The sequence below is a fragment of the Lutra lutra genome, chromosome 1, assembly GCF_902655055.1.
Source record: "Lutra lutra chromosome 1, mLutLut1.2, whole genome shotgun sequence".
Lineage (NCBI taxonomy): Eukaryota > Metazoa > Chordata > Mammalia > Carnivora > Mustelidae > Lutra > Lutra lutra.
In genome coordinates, this window is record NC_062278.1 from 67,777,329 (window position 1) to 67,798,577 (window position 21,249).

General features: G+C 40.8%; 1 protein-coding gene across 1 annotated transcript in view; it reads right to left on the reverse strand.

Moving 5' to 3' along the window:
- The window catches only part of HGD (homogentisate 1,2-dioxygenase), a 42,614-nt gene extending 22,388 nt beyond the window's left edge, over window positions 1–20,226 (reverse strand). Inside the window, exons 1-4 of the mRNA XM_047726112.1 lie at window positions 19,941–20,226; window positions 14,461–14,532; window positions 13,557–13,645; window positions 9,536–9,641 (exon numbers count right to left, since the gene is read on the reverse strand). Coding sequence (XP_047582068.1) covers window positions 9,536–9,641; window positions 13,557–13,645; window positions 14,461–14,532; window positions 19,941–19,955 — 282 coding nt within the window. The 5' untranslated portion in view covers window positions 19,956–20,226. The remainder of the gene's footprint in view (window positions 1–9,535; window positions 9,642–13,556; window positions 13,646–14,460; window positions 14,533–19,940) is intronic.
- Window positions 20,227–21,249: the final 1,023 nt, after the last annotated feature.

The window sequence follows — 21,249 nt, forward strand, 5'->3', positions numbered from 1 at the left end:
AATTGCATGCTGTGGAGCAGTAACCCTCTGATCCACAGCCAGCCCAAGCGGGGCTGTGCATTGGGCTGAGCCAGGAATGAGATCTGGGTCCTGCTACTGTCTCTGTTTCCGTTTATTCTGTGACCTCAGACAAGTCAAGTCATTTTCTCTCTCTTGATTGTATTTTTTCTTACATGGTAACAATGGGGTGTTGGAGGAAACTATAATTCCAGAATTCTCTTCAGAGAAGAGCTTCTAAAAGTGATAAAGGATGCTTGTTAGTTGATTTAGTCCTATAACTTTTTCAATAGTTTTTAAAATTCATACTATATATTATTGCTAAATAACCCTTCACAAGGAATTTAATTATTAAAATTTTCAAAAATAATGAAATCAATTGTAGTACTCAATGTAATATCTTGGCAATAGAGGATATTTATAAATTTCTGTTGAATGATTGAATGAATGAATAAATATAAGGCACCAAGAACCTTGCTAATATCTCAAAGAATAAGACTAAAACAAATTTGTGGGATTATTTGTGGTCAAATGATGTTTAGGCAATAGTAAATTGGGAAATGTTTCTAAAAGTCCAAAGAATTTTTCTAGAATGTAACTCTAGAATGTAAGTCTTTATGTATGTGAAAAACCCTCACTTCTTCCATATCCTGATTTTCTGTGTAGTTTTTCTATCAACTGTTGAGAGACAGATGTTGAAGTTTCTAACTATAATTATGGATTTATCTATTTCTTTCAGTTCTATCATTGCTTCACACATTTTGTGGCTGTATCCTACAAATTCCATTGGAAAATAAACTTTTACTTACCAGAAATGAGGTGGTTAGAAATAATTTGGAAAGCATCTTCAAGGGAATACCAAGTTAGAATTAAAAAATTTTTAAGGTGGGGCACCTCGGCGGCTCAGTGGGTTAAAGCCTATGCCTTTGGCTCAAGTCATGATCTCGGGGTCCTGGTATCGAGCCCCACATTGGGCTCTCTGCTCTGTGGGGAGCCTGCTTCCTCCTCTCTCTCTCTCTTGCTCTCTCTCTCTGCCTGCATCTCTGCCTACTTGTGATCTCTGTCAAATAAATAAATAAAATCTTAAAAAAAACTTTTTTTAAGGTTACTGAAGGAGAAAAACAGAATCAGTGGCAACATTTAATGATCAGGATTTAAAATGCATGCTCAGGAATGAAAAAGAAATTAGAGAATTTGTCTCCGTATTCCCAGAGTCAGAAGATCGGGAGTTGCACTGGATGATCTGAGTATCACTTTCAACACTAAGATTCTGTGATTTACTGAAATTCCATCCCAAATGGCCTTGGACTCAACTAGATTAGATGAGTTAGATACTCTGAACAATAATGGCTGACTAAAGTAGACATATCATTAGAAGCCGATATCACCTAAGAATTTGGAAGTAACTAAGAATTTGGAGTGACCACAATGTGTAAGCAATTATTAGCAGTAACTATGGTTAGGAGAGGCCCAGGGTAATCCCACTACGGTGAGTTTAAGTACAGACTCAAAAAGCTGTGTGTATGTGTGTGGGATGAATAAAATAAAAACAGTGGCTCACTGCATTCTTCAGCAAATCTAGTAATTTAAGAGGAAAGCCAGCATGATTTGTGTGGAGAGAAATCAGGCTTTGAGTGACCCATTGGAGTTCTTCAAAGTAATAGGCAAGAGCACAGTTTAGGAGGATGCAAGTCACTATACTTTATTCAGACTTTCAAAAGTCTTTCATGAAAAGAAAACAGATGAACATATGGGAAGGGGGAAGAAAAGGAGAGATGGAAACAAACCATAAGTGACTCTTAACAATAGAGAACAGACTGAGGGTAGATGGAGGGAGGTGGTTGGGGGATGGGCTAGAAGGGTGCCGGGTATTCAAGAGGGTTTGTGCTGTGATGAGCACTGGGTGTAGTATGTAAATGGGGAATCACAGAACTCTACTCCAGAAACCAGTACCACTCTGTATGTTGACAAGCTAAAATTTAAATTAAAAAAGTCTTTCATAAAGCTACAAAAAAGGTAACTCTTCATGGGATTTGAATGACCTTTTTTCACAAATAGAAACCTGGATTCCCATTCGAGTATAAAACTAAGAGCATTACATCCATTACTCAGCTTCTAGCATAGAGCATGAAACATGGTAGTCACTCAGTAAATATTTGTCGGATGACATTTAATTCTCACGACAACCTTCTGAGATACCTAGGATTATCATCTCAATTTTAGAAGTGAAAGGACTGATGGTTTAGAGAAGTTTTCTCTACTAAGAACAGATACCAAGATTCTCCCAGTTTCTCTTAGTAACCTACACCCTGAGCCCTTTATATCCCTGCCTATCTTGTTCTGCTTCCCAAACTATTCATGATCTGCAAAGCTTCTAAATGCAGGCTTTGCCTCCCTTAAACGGTCTTATATTGGTCTTCCAATCTCACCCTTATTTACTACTCCTCCAGTGCTAAGTTGCCCTTGCCCAGTCTGATTCCTGGGACCAGAACCTTGCTAAGGTTCTTCAGTGTCAACATTCTTATTCAATCCCCTTATATTAATTCATTCAAATGATTTATTGGGGACCTCTCTGTGTGCAAGGTTTAATGTCCCACGCTGGCAGTAAACACTGACAGTCTCTGCCCTCAGCGAAACTGTTACAGAAGACCTTGGAAGGTGGAAGTGTGGGCACTTTCTGATAGAAAAACAGGTGAAATGACTTTGGAAGAGAAATGTTCCCTCAGGAATAAGTCTTGGCATACAGCCTATTAACATTCTTATATATGGAAAATAGGAGATACACACAATGAAATAATCTAGTTTTCAGAAAGTACCAACATCTTTCCAAGGAGTGAAACGCAAGTTGATGGAGATTTACTGTTAAAAGAGCCAGCAAGCTATCCAAAAGGGCTGAACAGAGAGCAACCTGTTCTCTAATACTTTTGGCAAACACCAGTGAATGCCTTTAGGAAAATGCAATCTAGTCTGTTTATAGGATGATGGGATCTGAGCTCTCAGGGAGTTAATTCAACAAATATTTGTGGTTCTACTATTTGGAAGAAGACATGTGCTGAACACAGCAGGTCATATGAAGATGATGAGACATATTCTCAAATACCCTGAGAAATATATATAGGGCTCAAGGAAGAAAGTGGTATTTAAGATGAGTCATAAATTATGGGTGGGATGTGGATGGGTGAATATTTATGAGGGAAAAAGAGAAAATGCCAGATAGGTGAAAGAGCACAATGTACCGAGGCAGGAAAACTTAGGGTATTGCCCTGAAATGGTAAAAGTTCCAGTATGGCTGGTGGGTAGGGCACATGGAAGAGAGTGGAGGGTTTGAAAGATATGATGGTAAATTAGTGCTCTTGATTGCTTATCTTGGGCACCTGCACAGGAAGAAGAGAGGGAAGTCAACTTTGTAGGCTTTGGGATGTTGAGGAGAAAGGATTGTATTTAGCCATAGATGATTTATGATAGTAAAAATGGAAACACTCTAAGTATCTGACAATAGAATAATTGTCTTATAAACATATATTGGATTATAAAGCCAAGTTAAAAATTGCCTGTACTCAAGGAGTTTAAAAAAGACATGGGAAAAGGCACAAAATATGATGTTTAAATTAAAAAAAAACAAAACCACAAGGTAAAACTGTATTACAGCATGACTTTCATTAGAGTAAATATATACATAACTGATTTTTTTAAATTGAAGTATAGTTGACACACAATGTGACATTAGTTTCAGGTGTACAACTTGGTGATTTGAGAAGTCTATACATGATGCTATGCCCACCCCAAGTGTAGCTACCATCTGTCACCATACAGTGCTATTATAATATTATTGACTGTATTCCCCATGGTGAGACTTTTATCCCCATGACCTATTCAGTCCATAACTGGGAGACTGTCTCTCCCCCTCCCTTTCCCATTTTGCACATCTCCGCACCCCACCCCCTCCCCTCTGGCAACCATCCGTTTTTTTCTCTGTATTTATTGGTCTGTTTCTACTTTTGATTTGTTTGTATAAATGATTTCTAAAACAATATTAATATACGATTATTCACAGCCCTTCCTCTGCCCTTCCCTGCTTCGTTGGAAAACTCTAATTTGCCCATCCTCACGCCTTCCTCTCAATCTTGTGAACTCCAGCCTCACCATGCAGATCCATGTTTCACGTGTGAATCTCCTAGGAAACGGGATCAGAACCTACACCATAAGTTCATTCTCCAGGGGCAGAAAAGAGGAGGAGGAGCCAGGCTGTGAATCAGATGAGGGGCTGAGGAGCTTCGGAAGATGCGCTGTGAAATGAGAGGACTTGGGTGTGAGATGGCTGGAGTCTGGGGGAACTGGGGAAAGGGGAGTTTACCAAGTGTTCTTGTAGGTCATGTATTGGGTATTCTTTAGTGTTCTCAGGAGAAACAAATGAAGATTGGAATTATTCTCAATTACTTTTGGTTTCTGGCTGCATGGGACCCTAGATCTTATTTACAATGTAAAAAAAAAAAAAAAAGACTGGAAAGAAGGAAACGGAAACATTTCAAGTGGTTAGTTCTGCAGTTCTGCATTGATGGGATTATTAGGCATTGACACTCTTTTTTTTCTTTTTAAGATTTTATTTATTTATTTGACAGAGAGAAATCACAAGTAGGCAGAGAGGCAGGCAGAGAGAGAGGGGGAAGCAGGCTTCCCGCTGAGCAGGGAGCCCGATGTGGGGCTCCTCGATCCCAGGACCCTGAGACCATGAACTGAGCTGAAAGCAGAGGCTTATCCCACTGAGCCACCCAGGTGCCCCCAGGCATTGACATTCTTATGTAAGTTTTGAATAAAAACGTATTATTAGTGGGGAGTGCATTATTGTTGTTTAAAGAAGATACAGTTTCAATAGGGTAGTCTGGGCAGGCTGAACTATGAAGGGTTGAGAGATGAGTGGGGGTGATAAAATGGATTTAGATTTCTTTCTCAGAAATCTGGTGTGAATAGGAGAGACTTGGTCAAAAGCTTTAAAGAAGTGGGAAATCCAGGACATTTTTGGAGAGAGGGGGCTTTTAGGGATAGTGGAGCTGAATAGTTTGACAAATTAAACAGCAAATACCCTGGGAGGGTGTATTTTTGGGAAGCATTTTTGGTAATTTGTATGTCCTAGAGGAAAAGGGAATTTTATGGCTTGGTCTTTAATTAGCTATGAGGTGTTTATCACTTGGTCCAAATTATACTGGTTGAGAACTAAGAGATAATTCCTTTAGCTGAGTCTTAACTGGCTTCAGTCTGACTTTCTGAAAGTCAAAAAGTTAGGGATTTAGTAATAAGAAAGATAAACTTTAAAGGACTCTGATCTTTAAAGAGGAATGCTGATTCAGGAATGCTAATTGAAATCTGCAAAATCACAATTAAACTAGATGTAGATTTGTTTGTTAGATTCTGAGATTCCAGAAGTTAGAGGAAAGTACATGATGAACAAAATTAGGTATATTTCTTGTGTGAGATATTAATGGATTGAACTTGTTATGTCCATAGGCTTGAATCTAAATACACTCAAAAAGATGTTTGCTTGTTTGTTTTTTTCAAAAAGAGTTTTCATTAATTCTTAGACAATTGATTAAATATACGCTAAGAGGAAATAAAGGTTTTGGGAACATCATCCTCAGTCTTCCTGGCAATGTATCAAAGGTGACATTGATGATAGCATACCCCATGATGCTCTCCTGGAGGAAATATTAGGTGATTTTCAAGTCTTCAAATTCCCAGAGATGACTAATGCGGGGAGTTAGTGAAACTGGTGAATTATTTATTTTGGTCTGTGACAGGTGAAGACATACCTATGATACAGGCTTCATCAGAGAAGGACTGTCAGATGAGTACCCAAATATAATTTTCTGAGACTTTCTTGAATGAGAGTCTAGCGTCCATATTTGGAAGAGGTTATGAGAGGGGTGAAGTGATGAATGCAGATTGCTGTGGTTACTAATGAAGCATAAAATTGGAAAGAGATATTAACTTGTCAAGAAGGTGTAAATGAAAAGACAAAAGGATCAATGTAGCATGAACAGCCAGGATGTGTGCATCAGGGCAAAGGAAGCTGGACAGCAGGGGAGGTAAGTCAAAGAACAAGAGGATAATAAACCACTACCTTGGCAGAGTGGTTGCTCACAGAGACAGTGTTGAGTTCTGGGGCACAGCTGTCCCAAAGCGTGTGAGCACAAGGTCATAAATGGAAAAAAGGGAAATAATGGAGAAGAAATTCATTTGGTGGCCATCATAGAGAGTGTGTTAGAAGAAATTCAAAACTGGAGAAAGGTAACAAGTTGGAGGAGAAGTGCAAAGGGAGGCTGGAATGGGAAACAGGGAAGGAGAGGAAACAAATGTATATTGAGTATCTACTAGAAAGCAAGCAGAAACTGTTGGTGCAGCTCTTTTGATGCCTCTACGGTAACTCAGGCTTTTTCAACACAGTTGAAACACAGTTAACTCAAACTTCCCTCTCAAAGTGTGTGTTAACTAGTTATGAAACAATAAAATAACATGCAAAATTGGCATACTTGACTCTTGCCTATGAGAGACTTCCATTTTCTCCTTTGTTAATCTACATCATTTGAGTTTTTATTAAGTATGCATTGCTTTTATAACAAGACAAAACCAGAAAAATTCTATCAGGGTGAGGTTAGCTTCCATGGATAACCCACCCATACTACAAAATAATTACTGTAAAGGGGTGTATTCATGTTAAATAAAATGTATCAATAATAGTCATAGAAATAATAATATGTTAAAAACATGAGCATGTTACTTCTCACACTCACAGGAAACACATCACACTCACATTTTCCTTAAAGGTTAGGCTTAAAACTGACTCCTACCCCAAATAAATTATATGAACATAAGTTTGGCTCCACTGTTGGCTATACACCATAAAAAAATCTATGAAGTTGTATTAAGGTTATAGAGGCTTTGATGACTGGTGTGGATGATATGAGTAGTCAGGGGCTCTGAAATTTCCCACTCTGCCTTATTTACCACTAATTATTTGGTAGTTATCATAAGAGCCCCATGGGGGATGTCTGGGTGGCTCAGTTGCTTAAGCATCTGCCTTGGCTCAGGTCATGATCCCAGGGTCCTGGGATCGAGCCTCTCACTGAGCCCCTCATTAAGCCCTGTATCTGGTTCCTTGCTCCCCTTCTTCTCCCTTTCCTTCCGGCAGTCTTTCCCACTTCTTGTGCTCTCTCTCTCTGTCAAATGAATAAATAAATTCTTAAAAAAAATAAAGTCTCCACAATTTGAATTCCTGAATATTTGCCTATGGCCTTTCCCTGCAATCCTTCTTATAGTCTAGCTCAACTTGTGTAGTTAGTTCTCAAATTCAGTGTACATAAGAATTACCATACAGAGTGGCATACACAAAACCACGTATTCTATAATTTGTGGGCAATTCAAGGGATTTTTCAGAGATAATGTTGTTTGTACTTAATTTTTGTCTTACTTGCTGATTCTACAACCACCCTATTTCTTTGTATAGTATGAGATTTGGCTCCACTGGAGAGGGCTAGCAGAAATTTAATTGGGTATTCCCTTATGCTGCCTGAAGAAAAGAATAGGGAAAATCCTTGTGACTCATACACCCTCTCAACCATCCAAAATTAGTATATATTAAATGCTTAATTTATTTAGTTTAACCAGGAATCCTATCAAAGTACAGGTATCCCTCCTTTATATTTTCTAATAGAAGATAGAGTTCCATTATTAAGCAATCAGGTCTATCTATTGGTCAAAAACAAACAAGCATGACCATTGTAACTTTAAAAGAGGAATTAGCAAATTTGAGATGTAAGCCATTGAGGAATCCGGGAGATTACCAGAGAATGAGCAGTGACTTTGGATAGAATGATTTATGGCCCTTTACAAGGTGAGTGGGGAACTAGATGGTTAAATGAAGATGGTCTGCCAGGGGCATTCTTAACCTGAGAGTGGGAGAGAAAGTGGTCAGATTGGCCTGGAATAGGAGGCCAGGTGAGACTCAAGGACAAGGTGAAGACAGGGTCCCCACGTTGGTGGTGCAAACTGTGGTCTGCACAAGAGCTCTGACTGGAGGAAGCAGAAAGGGACAGGAGCTGAAAGCCGGATTTTGGGACTTGGTAGGGCATGGTGCCTGCAGGGTTGGGGGCTGGAGCAGGGACAGGCCTTTTCCCATATGCTGAGAGGCAAAAATAGGCCAGTGGTGAACAGGGAGGATGTTGGCTTCATGCATTAAACTTCACACAAGTTTAAGGGGCAGTCATTTAGACAACATATCTTGTTTCCAAAATGGCTATGAGATGGCTAACATTTTAAGTTGTTAACTCACATTTGGCTTTCACTCTGAAGGCCTCCCTTCTGTCCCTGCTGGAGAGAAGTAGGTAGCACTCAGGTACACAGTTCTCTGAGATTTCCATAATTAGGAGAGGTGGAGCAGAGCAGGAAATCAAAAGTGACTATGATTATGCTGGCTTTTGTTAAGCATTTAGGGGAAAGGGATTTGTAGGGATAGACATAACATCTTGGTAAACAAAGGGGAGGCATCAGATTTCCGTGGGCTGTGGGAAGGAGAGAATGAGAGAGAGAGAGAGAGAGAGAAAGAAATGAATGGGTGGCTGATGGGTCTGTGTGGAATTTGAATACCAAGAAGAGTCTTGAACCTGTACCCAGCAGCTCCAAGTAGGAAGGAAGAGTTGTGTGTCTTACCTGGGACAACAGAACCAGAATTGGACTGGCAGATGACTCCATGCCCAAGCCTCTGCCTGATGGTAGCAGAATAGTGGGCATCTCAACATTACCCAGGGAGGGAGGACCAACCAGCAAGGCCCAACCCCTACTCCTACTTTGGCATTGTTTAAAACCAGTGATTCCTAGGGAAGACTGACATGAAGTTGTTTTCTGCCAATTTGGCAGAGAGGAACTTCAGAATAAAAAAATATTATAAAATGAATAAACACATTGACCTGAATATAAAATTCAAGGTTTTATACTCAATATTTAAGTGATTATATCAACATGGCTGTGTCAGAGCCCTGGGTCTTGCCTCCTATGTGCCAGGCACAGTGTGAAGTACATTCACACCTGTTCTTTCATTCCAACAGCACTGCATGGCAGATGTAATCACCTCGGTGTAGAGGTGAAACATGGTTGTTCAAGGACCCAGCAGGTAAGTGGGGGAGCAGGGATGCAAACCCGGGTCTGTTTTGCTTCCTGCATTATATACCTATTATCCGTGGCGTGTCCCTAAGCTAAGAGACAAAGGGGGTATACTGGAGTTCTCAAAGGTAAAAAAACAAAAACAGATCTCAGTCCACTATAGTATTGCATCTCTCTCATTATCGAAAGCAGAGTAAATAAACACACACACTCATGCACGTGAATAATCAATTCCAAAATTCCCACCCAAGTATGAGCAAAAGAACAGATACACTTTAGCATTTATATTTTTTCAATGTCTAATTTCTCAAAGACCGAGGTTTGACTTAAATATTTATAATCAAGGTTTTGGATACATGGCATGCGCCAACGCACAGGACCAGTTTACCTGGTTAGGGTCGGGGTCAACTTCATCCCAGTTGTGAGTGATATGGCCTTGGTCGATGGATTCAAAGGGCTTGTGAGACACTGAAGGTAGAATCCTATACAGCCAACTGGGGGAAAACAAGGACACACAAGCCTTAGGGTGGTGTTATGAGGGATAGGCAGACTGGCTCAGGAAGTACCATCCGGAAGGTGCTCAAGTCAACAACGATTTGTGGGCTTTAATGTGAGAAACAATGACACAGCATCACTTCTTAACAGCCACTGCTGCTCATAGCCCTGGCCTTTTCTCACCTTTCCACTCTACCCATCACTCTTCAAACTGAGGCTCTTGGCTCTTGTGGTTCCCATGCTAACAAAAAATGAAGAATTGTCTTTCCCAATGACAATTATAAAGGAAGGGGAAAAGTACCTTGAGGGATAAGTGTACAGGAAAATCCATAGAAAAACATCAGTGTGTATATGTCATTGGATACTAATTCTTACTCTGGAAAGTGAGGACAATGAATCCTACAAAGATTGAGAGAATATGGGTAGTTTCTTTGCTATTTTTGAGAAATTTTTAAAAAAAATTTTAAAAATTAAAAAAAAATTATAACATGCTATTGGTAGAGATAAAAAATAATACATGCTATTGGTAGAGATAATTTAAGTAATTCAAATTCCCTAAGGGTAAATGGGTCTTTCAATTTCTCTTTCAATTTCTTCAGGTCCAATTACCAGCAGCATCAGAGCTTACCGATGTTCCTGTGTATTCTCAGATATCACCAGTGCATATATAAACAAAATTGTCAAATCATTGTACCACTTTATTCTCACAACAATAATGAGTGAGAGTGACTGATGACTCAAGCCTTCAGAAATATGGGGTATTATTTTTTTTTAAAGATTTTATTTATTTATTTGACAGACAAGTAGGCAGAGAGGCAGGCGGAGAGAGGGGGAGAAGTAGGCTCCCTGCTGAGCAGAGAGCCCGATGTGGGGCTCAATCCCAGGACCCTGGGATCATGACCTGAGCCGAAGGCAGAGGCTTTAACCCACTGAGCCACCCAGGAGCCCCTGGGGTATTATTAAAAATAATTTTGGCCTTATAGGTAACAAATAGTATCTCATTTTTATTTTGTATTTCCTTTATTATGAGTAAGGTTGAGAATCTGTATGTTTATTGGTCCTTTGTAATTTTACTGTGAGTTACTTGTGTCCTTTACCATTTTTCTATTGGGTTTTTTATTTTTTTATATTAATTTGTAAGAAGTTTAGGAAATTAACACTCTGTACTCCAACATCGTAAGATCTGTGCATATATTCTTATAGTAAGTATATTTGTAATTTTGTTTTCTTTTTTCTTTCCTCTCTTCCTCCCTCCCTCCCTTCCTTCTTTTTCAAGTTTTGTTATCTGTATACATCAAGGCCTGAGACAAAGATTCCCCTCCCAGGACCCAGACCTCAGGCTTCAGGAAGAGAAGAAGACTCTGATGCAGAAGTCCTGAAGGAAACAAGGAGAACTGTCCAGAAGTTGAGAGGGACTCTGAAACTCGCTAAGCGGGACCCATGTCTTTTCAGAGGCCATCACTCTGGCAGTGTACAGAATGATAAGGAGCACTACCTCTGACAACGGAAGACCAGACCTGCTTGAACAGGCTGTGGCCCCTTAAGCTCTATGTCAATCTACTTCAAGGGCTGGAGTCTGCCTAGCCCCACAATGAACCGTTTGGGAGATAAAAGGGATAGATTTGTCTAGTGTCCATTTGATTCCTCCACTTTTAAATGATATGACCTTAGACCTTGGACTTCAGGCTATGAATAAACTGAGGTTCTGCAGCTTCCAGTACTGTCTAGAGTTAAGGGAATGTATGTATATCTTAGAAGCAACTGTGTGATCCTGGGCAAGTTACAAAAATTCCCTGTTTCTTATCCCTATCTCCTGGGATTGCAAGGATTCAGTTTATGTATCTAGAATGACTCACACACAGTAGGTGCTCACTTACTAGATATAAGTTGAATTGTCTGCCTATCCCTAATCATCCGGGTTTTTATCATAGTCCAGATTTTCCACATTCTCTGTCTTGACTCTCCCCTCTCAGTACCTAAGGGCTCAGCTAACTAATCAGACAAAAATTAACCCTTGGGTTATAATCTCTGATAGTTTTGTGAGAACCCACCACTCTGTGGTTTAAAGGAGTAGTGACTCACTCTAAGAATCCCAGGCTTGCTCACCTATGGAGGGAGCTGGTTCTTTCTTTCCACTTGGGATTTTGAGCATTTTCACAAAATTATTGTGGATACCTTTGCAGAGTTCTAAACAGATGGGTGAGCCAGGCCTAGTGTCCCTTATTTTTTAGCTGTTTACAAAACTCCCCAGGCAGCACTACATTGCCCTGGACAGAGATTTAATTCTGATTCAAGGAATGGTGCCAGCTTCTTAATGAAATGCCAACAGCTCCTTTTCAGCCTCCTGGAACAGAGCTAAGCTCCTGCTGGCTGAAGATATCGCTGAATAATGGGGGTAGGCAGCAGAATCTGGAGTCCAGGTGTCCCATTAGCGAATGGGCCATAAAATCAAGAACATAGTCATGGAAGCTAGGTTGTCATAAATTAGAATGGACAGAAATTGTTAGTGTGCTTACCTTACCTTGACTGTTTGGGATTGTAGAGAAAGAGAGAGATGATTAAATGGCAATAGAATTAACCCCCAATTTTGGGAAGTATGAGAAACTCTCTCTTCTTCTCTCCATGCCCATAGCTACCAAGAGAGAAGCAATATTGATATGGACGTGATAGCATAGCACTTGCCATAGTTCACACTGAGTTCTCTGACACAACCTAGAGATACCCTGTACTGCGTGAAAAACTCTGCTATGGCAACAGTAATGATGATGTTCATTGAGCACTCACTGTGTGCCAGGCAATGTGCTAAGTATTTTATAGGCATTCTTTCCTTTAATCCTCACCACAACTATGAAATAGTTACTATCATTATCTCTTTTACAAATGAGGAACTAGAGGCTCTGGGAGGGTAGATGACTTGCCCAAGGTCACACAGCTGAAAAGAGAAGGAGGCAGGATTTAAACTCAGGGGACCTTACCCCAGAGTGGACATAATCAACCACCAAAGAGAACCACCTTTTTTATTTGTGTAGTCCATTGTGCTGTTGTACTGGTTATTTCTTTTGCTTCTCAGGAGGAGATCATGGAGGTATACCCAGTCCTTCCCACTAAGCAGTACCAGACCAACTGCCCTCATCCCAGATCTCCAATATCAGGAGCAGCCCTCTTCACAGAGGCCCTAGCGTGATATTCCTATAATTTGGCACTACTTGATTAAGCCATAGCACTTAATGCCTCCCTAAACCACACATCTATTGCATTCAACCTGCCCCATGGGAGTCAATCAAGGGAATGAGTTCATTGACCTGGCTTGTGGGATTAGAGCAAACATGGAAAATGACACATTGTGCTAATGAATGTGCTTGGTTTCCAATAAAGACAAATTCCAAAGAGTAAAACCTTATTAATTCAAACCACAAGGGGCCATAATACTTGACCTTTCAACTACCCAAGCTTAGTTATCCAATATTTTTATGCAAAGAACATAATACTTCATAATACTTCATCTTCTAGAGAAGGTATACTGAATCATTTATAATTCTGAGTTAACCATTATTTAAAAAAAAAAAAATCAAGTAAACCAAAATTGGAAACTCAACCGGACAGTTTATTGAGGACATTTTCTTAGGGGAAGGCCAGTTTATTAGGGACATTTTCTTCTGAATATAAGTGAGAATTTATAAATGGAGCTGGACGTGTGTGTTTTCCAGATTCCATGCAACCAGTCTCACTTTCTTCCACCAGTCACTTGATACTAGCTGGAGATGGGGCTCATCCCCTGATCTCACCCAGAGTACAGCCTGTGAAGAGCAGAATTTTGGGCAGTGGTGGAAGGTTATGGCCCAGCGTAGGAGCCAGCACTAAGTACTAGTCATAAATCCCACAGTCTGCAGGTCAGAATTATCCTAATACTGTACCTTCTTTTATTTGTGCTCCGTGGACAAGTGAAAGCAGATCCTGAGAGCTGCTCAGCATACAGATTATAAGGGCAGACTTGAGGATTGTTCTAAAACAAAGGAGGCAGTAAACAACATCACGTCAATCAGAAAACCATCCCAACCTTCCCACCAAGCAATTCAGTGGGGGCATTCTGTCCTGGATGGGGACGCTCTGGAGCACTGCACATGACCATCCCTAACCCATACATACTTTTTGTAGCAAATGTTTAGGTGACTTTCCCCTTGATTAGAAAAGTGAAACCTGCATAATGTAGAACATTTATAAAATATAACCTGTTATCTCACCATCCAGAAATAACCCAATGTTAACACACTGGTATATTTCCTTCCATTCTTATCCTCCAAGATGGGGATCCCGTGATGAATGATGCGTATAGTCCTATAATGATCACAGCTTTTTTTTTTTAGAGCAAATATATCATGAGCATTTTTTCATGCTGTAAAATATTCTTCAAAATTTTTGAAAAAAAATTTTTGTTTGCCATATTTTTGTTCTTGTAACCAACACTAGGATAAACATCTTTGTGAATACATTTTTAGGACTGGTTATTTTCTTATCACTGTTATATCTCTGGCTGTTCAAAGGGACTGTAAGGAAGTCCTCTTAACCTTGAGCCTAGGAGATCCTCCTGAACGTCCTAGAATTAGGCTTACTATTTCAGATTGGGTGCTTTCCCATAGGTAGTCACCACCCAGCTTTAATCTTTGTATTGTCATTGTTCTGTATCCTAACTGTCTTAAAGATTTGTGAACTCCTAGACAATCTCAGGAACAATGGTGGGTGGAGGTGCTTTGGCCTGAGGGCTATTTATTCATTCCTACAATTCAGAGCTCTCTGAGCTAATATTCTATTCATTCATACCTGTCCTTCTGGCAGGGCACCTGGGCAGCGAGGGTCTTCCGAGGCACACTCGTTCCCAAATCCAGGAATGTACTACATATGACAAACACACAAAGGCTATCATTAACAGGATTAAAAGAGCATGTCACAACATTGATAGTCTAAACGAAAGTAAAAATTTCCATATGGACATGTGTTTGTGTATGATGTTCATATAGAATATGTTTTCTTTTGTCTCAGCATGTGGGCCATTCAGGAAAGGAAATAAACTCTATGTGAATTTTATTTTATTTATTTATTTTTTTAAAAGATTTTATTTATTTGACAGAGAGAGATCACAAGTAGACAGAGAGGCAGGCAGAGAGAGAGAGAGAGAGAGAGAGGGAAGCAGGCTCCTTGCTGGGCAGAGAGCCTGATGCGGGACTCAATCCCAGGACTCTGAGATCATGACCTGAGCCAAAGGCAGCAGCTTAACCCACTGAGCCACCCAGGCGCCCTCTATGTGAATTTTAAAGACCACCAATCTATTGGGAGAAGACTGAAGTATATTGCATAGCCTCTCCGCCCTTAGCTGTACTTAGTTGATTTATGGGCTTATTCTTAACCATCCCACTCCAAGAACAGCTTCTTTAATTCTTTTTTCCAGCAGGGAGTTCTGGAGAAGGGAGATAACTCAGGCATCCCGTCATCTCCAGATTCTTGGGATCTTGCTGGGCCTGAATGGCAACCTCCCTGAGTGGGGAGCCCCATTCCCCTCCACACTCTGAAAAAAGCAGCCATGAAGAGGCAATACGGATCCAATCTACAGCAAACCCTTATTATCTGGTTCACCTATGGAACACTTGTGTATATATTTCTATTTTTGTGATACATGAAAACACATTTGAAGGTATGAGAGGCTTTCAGGAGGAGTGTTGGACCAAGCATGTCCACCATGGTACCATGGCATCTACTTGAGTGCCAGCTTTTTACTCTGTACCCAGAGGGGAAAAAAGGGACTTTCTTAACAAAGCAAAGTATGGGAGCCCCTGCATTTACTCTTACAACACTTAACACACCTGTGAGTTCTTGTTCACTGTCTGGCTTCTCTGTTAGTTGATAAGACACATGGAATCTGTGACTAGAACAGTCCTGTTTACCTGTATGTGCTCTGTGCCTGGTTTACCAGAAGGTACTCAACATATATCTATTGTCTGATTTAGCATTTCCCTTAGAGTCTATTCTGAGTGTATGTGTGATGCTTAAAGTGGGGTTAGAACCCACTCTCCTCTAACTTAAATATAAAAAAAAAAATGGCCATTTTCTTCCCAGAGTTGTTCCTAATAAATGTACTTAATTTTAGCCTAGGATAATGAAAGTGCAGCCTTGCTCAGTGAGTGAAATGCCACCATCTGAGCACATGTCTTTAAGAGATATAAGAAGGATGTAAGTGGGTGGAGGGTAAGCCCTCCAGAGTTCTCAGCAGCATGGAGAAGGATGAGCTAAATGCAATATGCCCGGACGAGTAAGCAATGATCAGGCTGATAACTGATATATTGTGGAGGAATATCAAATATGAAAAGTTATGACCTAGAAAGCAATGGAAGCGAAATTATTCTTTTTGCCTCCAGACACTTTTTTTTTTTTTTGTATATGTGAAAATCTGTCAGCACTAAAAACACCAAGTTATATTATACACAGATAGGTTAACAGCAGCAGCATGCAGTTTGGGCTGATTTCTTTGGGAAATGGCCGAGCATCCAGCATTCCGGCTCTCCACTGAATACAATTTTCTTCTTTCAGAATGGACCTCATGCTCACCATCAGTGGGATTGAATTTGAGCTGCTGAGAAGTGGTAATGATCCCAAATTATCTTCAATTCAGTAGAATGGAATTTTAGACCAGTCTGTGACTGAAGTCCCTGAGCATTACAGCGCCTTCACTTTGCTCAACTGCCGTATTGTTTCTCTCTGCAAGAGAGGCAGGGAGGTTTGAGTGCTGAGGAATACGGCGGAACCTTCTCCAGGCATGGGTGGGTTTACTTATTAATACCTTCCCCATTCTTCCCAACTGCTGGTGTCAGAACAGAGTCCAGAGTTATATGTAGTTTTGGAACAAGGGAAAAGACACTTAGTATATGTAGTGCTGAAGCATTTGCTTCTGACTGCTTTAAAAAATAGAAAAGAAAGGAGAAAGAACAGCTGGTAGTTTGGAAGGGAGCCACCCAGCTCTGAGAGAGGTGTGAGTTCTGAGCCGGTTTCTGCATCTAAGCTGTGGTGCATTGGCAGAAGAGGAGGCGGAAAATGCTGACTCACTCTCCAGTCAGTCGGCTTTCCTAATCCTCGGAGAGAAGAATTACAGATGAGTTTATTAGAGCTTTCAAATGCCATGTCCCTTACTGCCGAAGGCACCTGACTTGAGGAAGTAGTATTCTGCAGCTGCTTTCCCAAGGCGCTGAGATCAAGGGCAGAATCGGGACTCTGCTTATATCAGCTGTGAACATCCGAGCGTTCAACCACAGCTGGTTCAGTGACTGTATACAAATACACCTTATGCAAGAAGAAAAGAAAATCTAACATTAAGCAAGTGAGTTTGTATGTTTCCTTCAGTCCAGGTTCCTGAATAACTGGACCCAACATAAAAATATGATTTCACTTTTTTTCTGAGAGAGTGATCTGAATCTTTTCTAAATGAAAGGGCAGATCACGGGGCTCCATGTGACTTCAGTGCTGCTGGTGGTCTGGCAGTTGCCTAGTATACCGCTTTTTAATCCTTATCTGGTCCCCAAGATGTGCTCTATGTGTCAGAGTAAGTTTATGAGGTGCTCTCTCTGGACTCTGATTCTGGGTAACACCCCTGCGGGATGGGCAGATGGTACACCTCACTGCCTTCCACTGAGCATAAAGGAAAGAGAGAGAAGTCAGGGTGGAGAAGGAATTTGAGCTACCTTGATCCTGTGGAAAGGGTCCAGTATTTCTGATGAACTGTGTTGGGAACAGAGAACAGAGGTTGCTGGGGACTTGCAGGTGATTGTGGTAGGCTGAGTCATGACTCTCAAAGTTATCTCTGTTGGAATCCCTGGGACCTGTGAGTGTTAACTCATATACTCAAAGAGACTTTGCAGATGTAGGTGAAGTAAGAATCTTGAGATGAGTTACCTGGATTATCTGGGTGCACCATAATTATAATCACGTGTCCTCCGTAGAGAGAGGAAGAGAGAAATCTGATTACAGGAGAGGAAAATGCAGTGCCATGAGGGGAGCAGAGGCTGGGGTGGTGCATATCCAAGATGGAGAAGGGGCCTCCGTCACAGAATGGGGGCAGTCTGGGGAAGCTGGATTTTGGCCCCCGGAAAATGATTTACAGTTTTGATCCCGAGAATTGTAAGAGAATAACATGTGTTGTTTTAAGCCACTAAATTTATGGTCATTTGTTATAGCAGAAATAGGAAACAAATAAAATGACAGTATTAGGGGTTCCCATCTCTGGGGAAGAATAGAATCACCCCCAGAAATTGGTTAAACACAGACCCATACCTAATGAATCAAAATATTTGGTGGGGTGGGAGGTGGAGGGCAAAGCTTGGATATTAAACAGCCCTTCATTTTAGAAATGAGGAAATCAAGATTTGTTGAAGTGAAGCAATGTAAGAACATGGGGTGATCTTTTTGAAATTTAATTTTATTATTTTATCTTTTGAATTTTCTTCCCCAGTTATGCTGCTTTTATGTAAATGTGATTTCATTTGAGGCTTTGTGTTGATATATCTATTAAAATGAAGAAATAAAAGTGGAGAAGCATTTTTTTTTTTACTTATATAATGTTTATTGATTAGAATGATGCAATCTGGCTCTCCGTATTTGGATTCCTGATCTCTAGAGGTAACCTTTGCTTGTGGAGATTAGACAGCAGGCAGGGAAGAAAGCCTTTGAAATTGAGAACAAAGACCAGCATGCAATTTACATTGGTTTGCTGGTGCTGTGCATAATAAGTTGCTAAAAATTTCAGCAGGATAGGACTTTAGATATAATTTATTTATAAATGGTAAGGATGTTTCCAACCCCTGCTGAACTCCCCCATAGGATTTTCATCAGGGAACAGTTTTTTAGGCACTCTCCTTCTTCTGAGACCATTGATATGATGACCTGTCATATCTATTCTCCCCGCCCTACCCACGCCCTGAGATCCAGATCCATACATCCTACCACATCCTGGGTATCTCAACTTGGCTGTCCCTTCAGCTGCAATTCTCTTGGCTCCCAGAACATTCGGGGCTGTCTGCAGGTGCCATGCCTTTGTACTCAGTGTTTCCTCTAGCCCCCACCTCTTTTCATTTAGCCAATTTCTACTTCTCCCTTGAGACTCAGCTCAGAAACAGCCTCCTTCAAGAAGTTTCTCTTGACCTTACCTAGTCCAGACTCAGTTCCTTTCTGATTTTAATCTGTGGCACCAGTACTAACACATAATATTTGCTGAATGAAAGAATGAGCGTTCTTTTGCAGCCTTTCTAACTCCTGGTTAGGCATGAAGAACTCATTTTCCTCCGTGTGGAGTGATTTCAGGAACCCTATCAACTAGGGAGATGTTTGATTCTTCAATCTCAGTATCAGCTGAAGGACATTAGGGAAGTGCTCAAACTCTGTATCCTGAAAGAAGCCGGCATTGGCTTGAGTAAAAGTTCTGGGCAGTTCTATTCAGTTCCACATGCATGTGTTGGGCCCTGTATTAGGTATGGTTTTAGACACTGGGGGAAAAAATCCCTTTACCTGGACTGAAGGCATTAAGTTCATTAGATGCCACTAAAACTCCTTTCGGAGCCTGGGATCTGGATTCAGACAAACCAGGTTCTGATCCAGTCTCCATCACTTGGAAGCAGTGACCTTGGGCAAGTCACTTAATCTCTCCTAACTTTCCTTCTCTTATAGATTAAATAGAAACAAGAGGGCCTATATCCTGGATTTATTTTGAGGATTACAATATAAGTTAATTCATTAATAGCACATAACCCACATGTACTTTTCAATTGCACATTAAATAATAAAAAGTACTTGTTTCCTAGAGGAAGTGCTAGGGTCTCTACTGGCCAAGGGCCAATTGTGGATCCTCAAAATAATTGACTGAATAAAGCAAATCTAATGGGTCGGCTGGAGGCAGTCCAGGAAGCTTTAGCAGTGGGAAGATGTCGGGGCTTCGGGGCTGGGAAGCAGACAGTGAGAAATGTGTCTGCCCATGGTGAAGGGGAGCACTTATGGTGTCTACAGGTTTCCAGGACAACATTTCAAATGAACAAAGGCATGAGATAGACAACGAAGGCTTCATCTCTTCTCTTTATCACCTCTCCCTCAACCCCCCAGCCTTAGCCCCAGCCATGCCTGTGAGCACAATGGCGAAGCCTCTGAACACAGGGTTTTGGAATGGGACCTTGTTAAGTCCTTTCTGACCCTGGCACTCTGGAATTCTCAGACGCTTCCACAGGTTCTGGCTGAAGAAGCTGCAGCAAACTTGGCAGAGAGTCTCTTACCTTCAACTCGGCCATTTTCCTTCTGCTGCAGGAGGGATGACTTCAGGAAACGAAGGCCCAGAGCTGGTATGAAGCCAAAATGCTTCTGTTCCTCCTTCAACCCACTCTCTGGATGTTATTCCCACCACTTCACTGTGCTCCCTGGTTAGCAGGCAGCTCAAACTAGAGACAAGAATTGGCTAACTGATAACTAGGGAGAAAGTCCAGCATGCTTATTTTCAAACTGCTTACACAATTGCCTTTGGTTTTTGTTAACCCCCAGCTGTTTCTGGAAGAGTTTGCAGAGGCCTATCTTCTCTGCATCTGAGGTAAAAGATTAGCCAATTGGGTATTCCAGTGAAAAGAAGGAGGCTTCTTACTAAAGTCAGAGAATGTTCCCTTCCTTTCTCCAGGAAGGGAAACCTGGTAGTTAGTACCTGCTGTGTGTGGCAGAGGCTTCCCCACTCAGTTGGGACTCAGGCCTGGAAGGGAGAGGGCAGGGTGTTCACTCTCTGCAGAGTGTGACAGAATGAACTGTGTTTGGACACAGGTGTTTACACACAACAGCTTGAAACAGGGATAGGGGCTAGAGAGAGTCTGCATGTGCCTCCAAGGGATGAGCTGGGTGAACTTTCCAGAGCCTGAAGTGCTTCACTTAAAGCAAACCGAGATGTTTACTACCTTTCCTTTTCATTTCTTAAATACATGAAGTGTTTTTTATAAATTCATCAAGACTCTTGTTTCCTAATATGTTTATCCTTCTAAAAACAGATTGAGAAATTACTTTCCAGCTACCTTTTCTATGACTCCTTTATCCTTCATCTTGGCTGTTCTCCTTAGCCATGGTCAGACATTCATTTCTTGGCTAATTGTATTCAGGAAGAAAGAAACCATATATCAAGTACCTGTTTGTGCCAGATTTTTCCACAGACATTATCTCATTTAACTTCACAAAAACAATCTTATAAACTAAGTTTTATTATCACAAAATTTAATGCAACAGACCAGGCAGGAAAAGTAGGCTAGGTGGTTTGTCAAGTTTAAGACTTCTTTATGAAGCTCCAATTTTTAAACACTGGCAACCAGAAACGAACGAACGAATGAATGAATGAATGAATGAATAAAACCATTGTGATAGATTGCAAAAATGTCCACAATTTTCTTCCATCCTGGTATGCATGCTCTTTTGTAATGTTGACTTTGCTGCTCTCCCCAGTGAGAGTAATCTTTTTCTTCACTCCTTAAATCCTAAATTTTGGTTAAGAGCAAACACAACACACACACGGGCTTGAAAAGTACTTGTGCCTCGGGATTTGTCCACTTCTTGAGA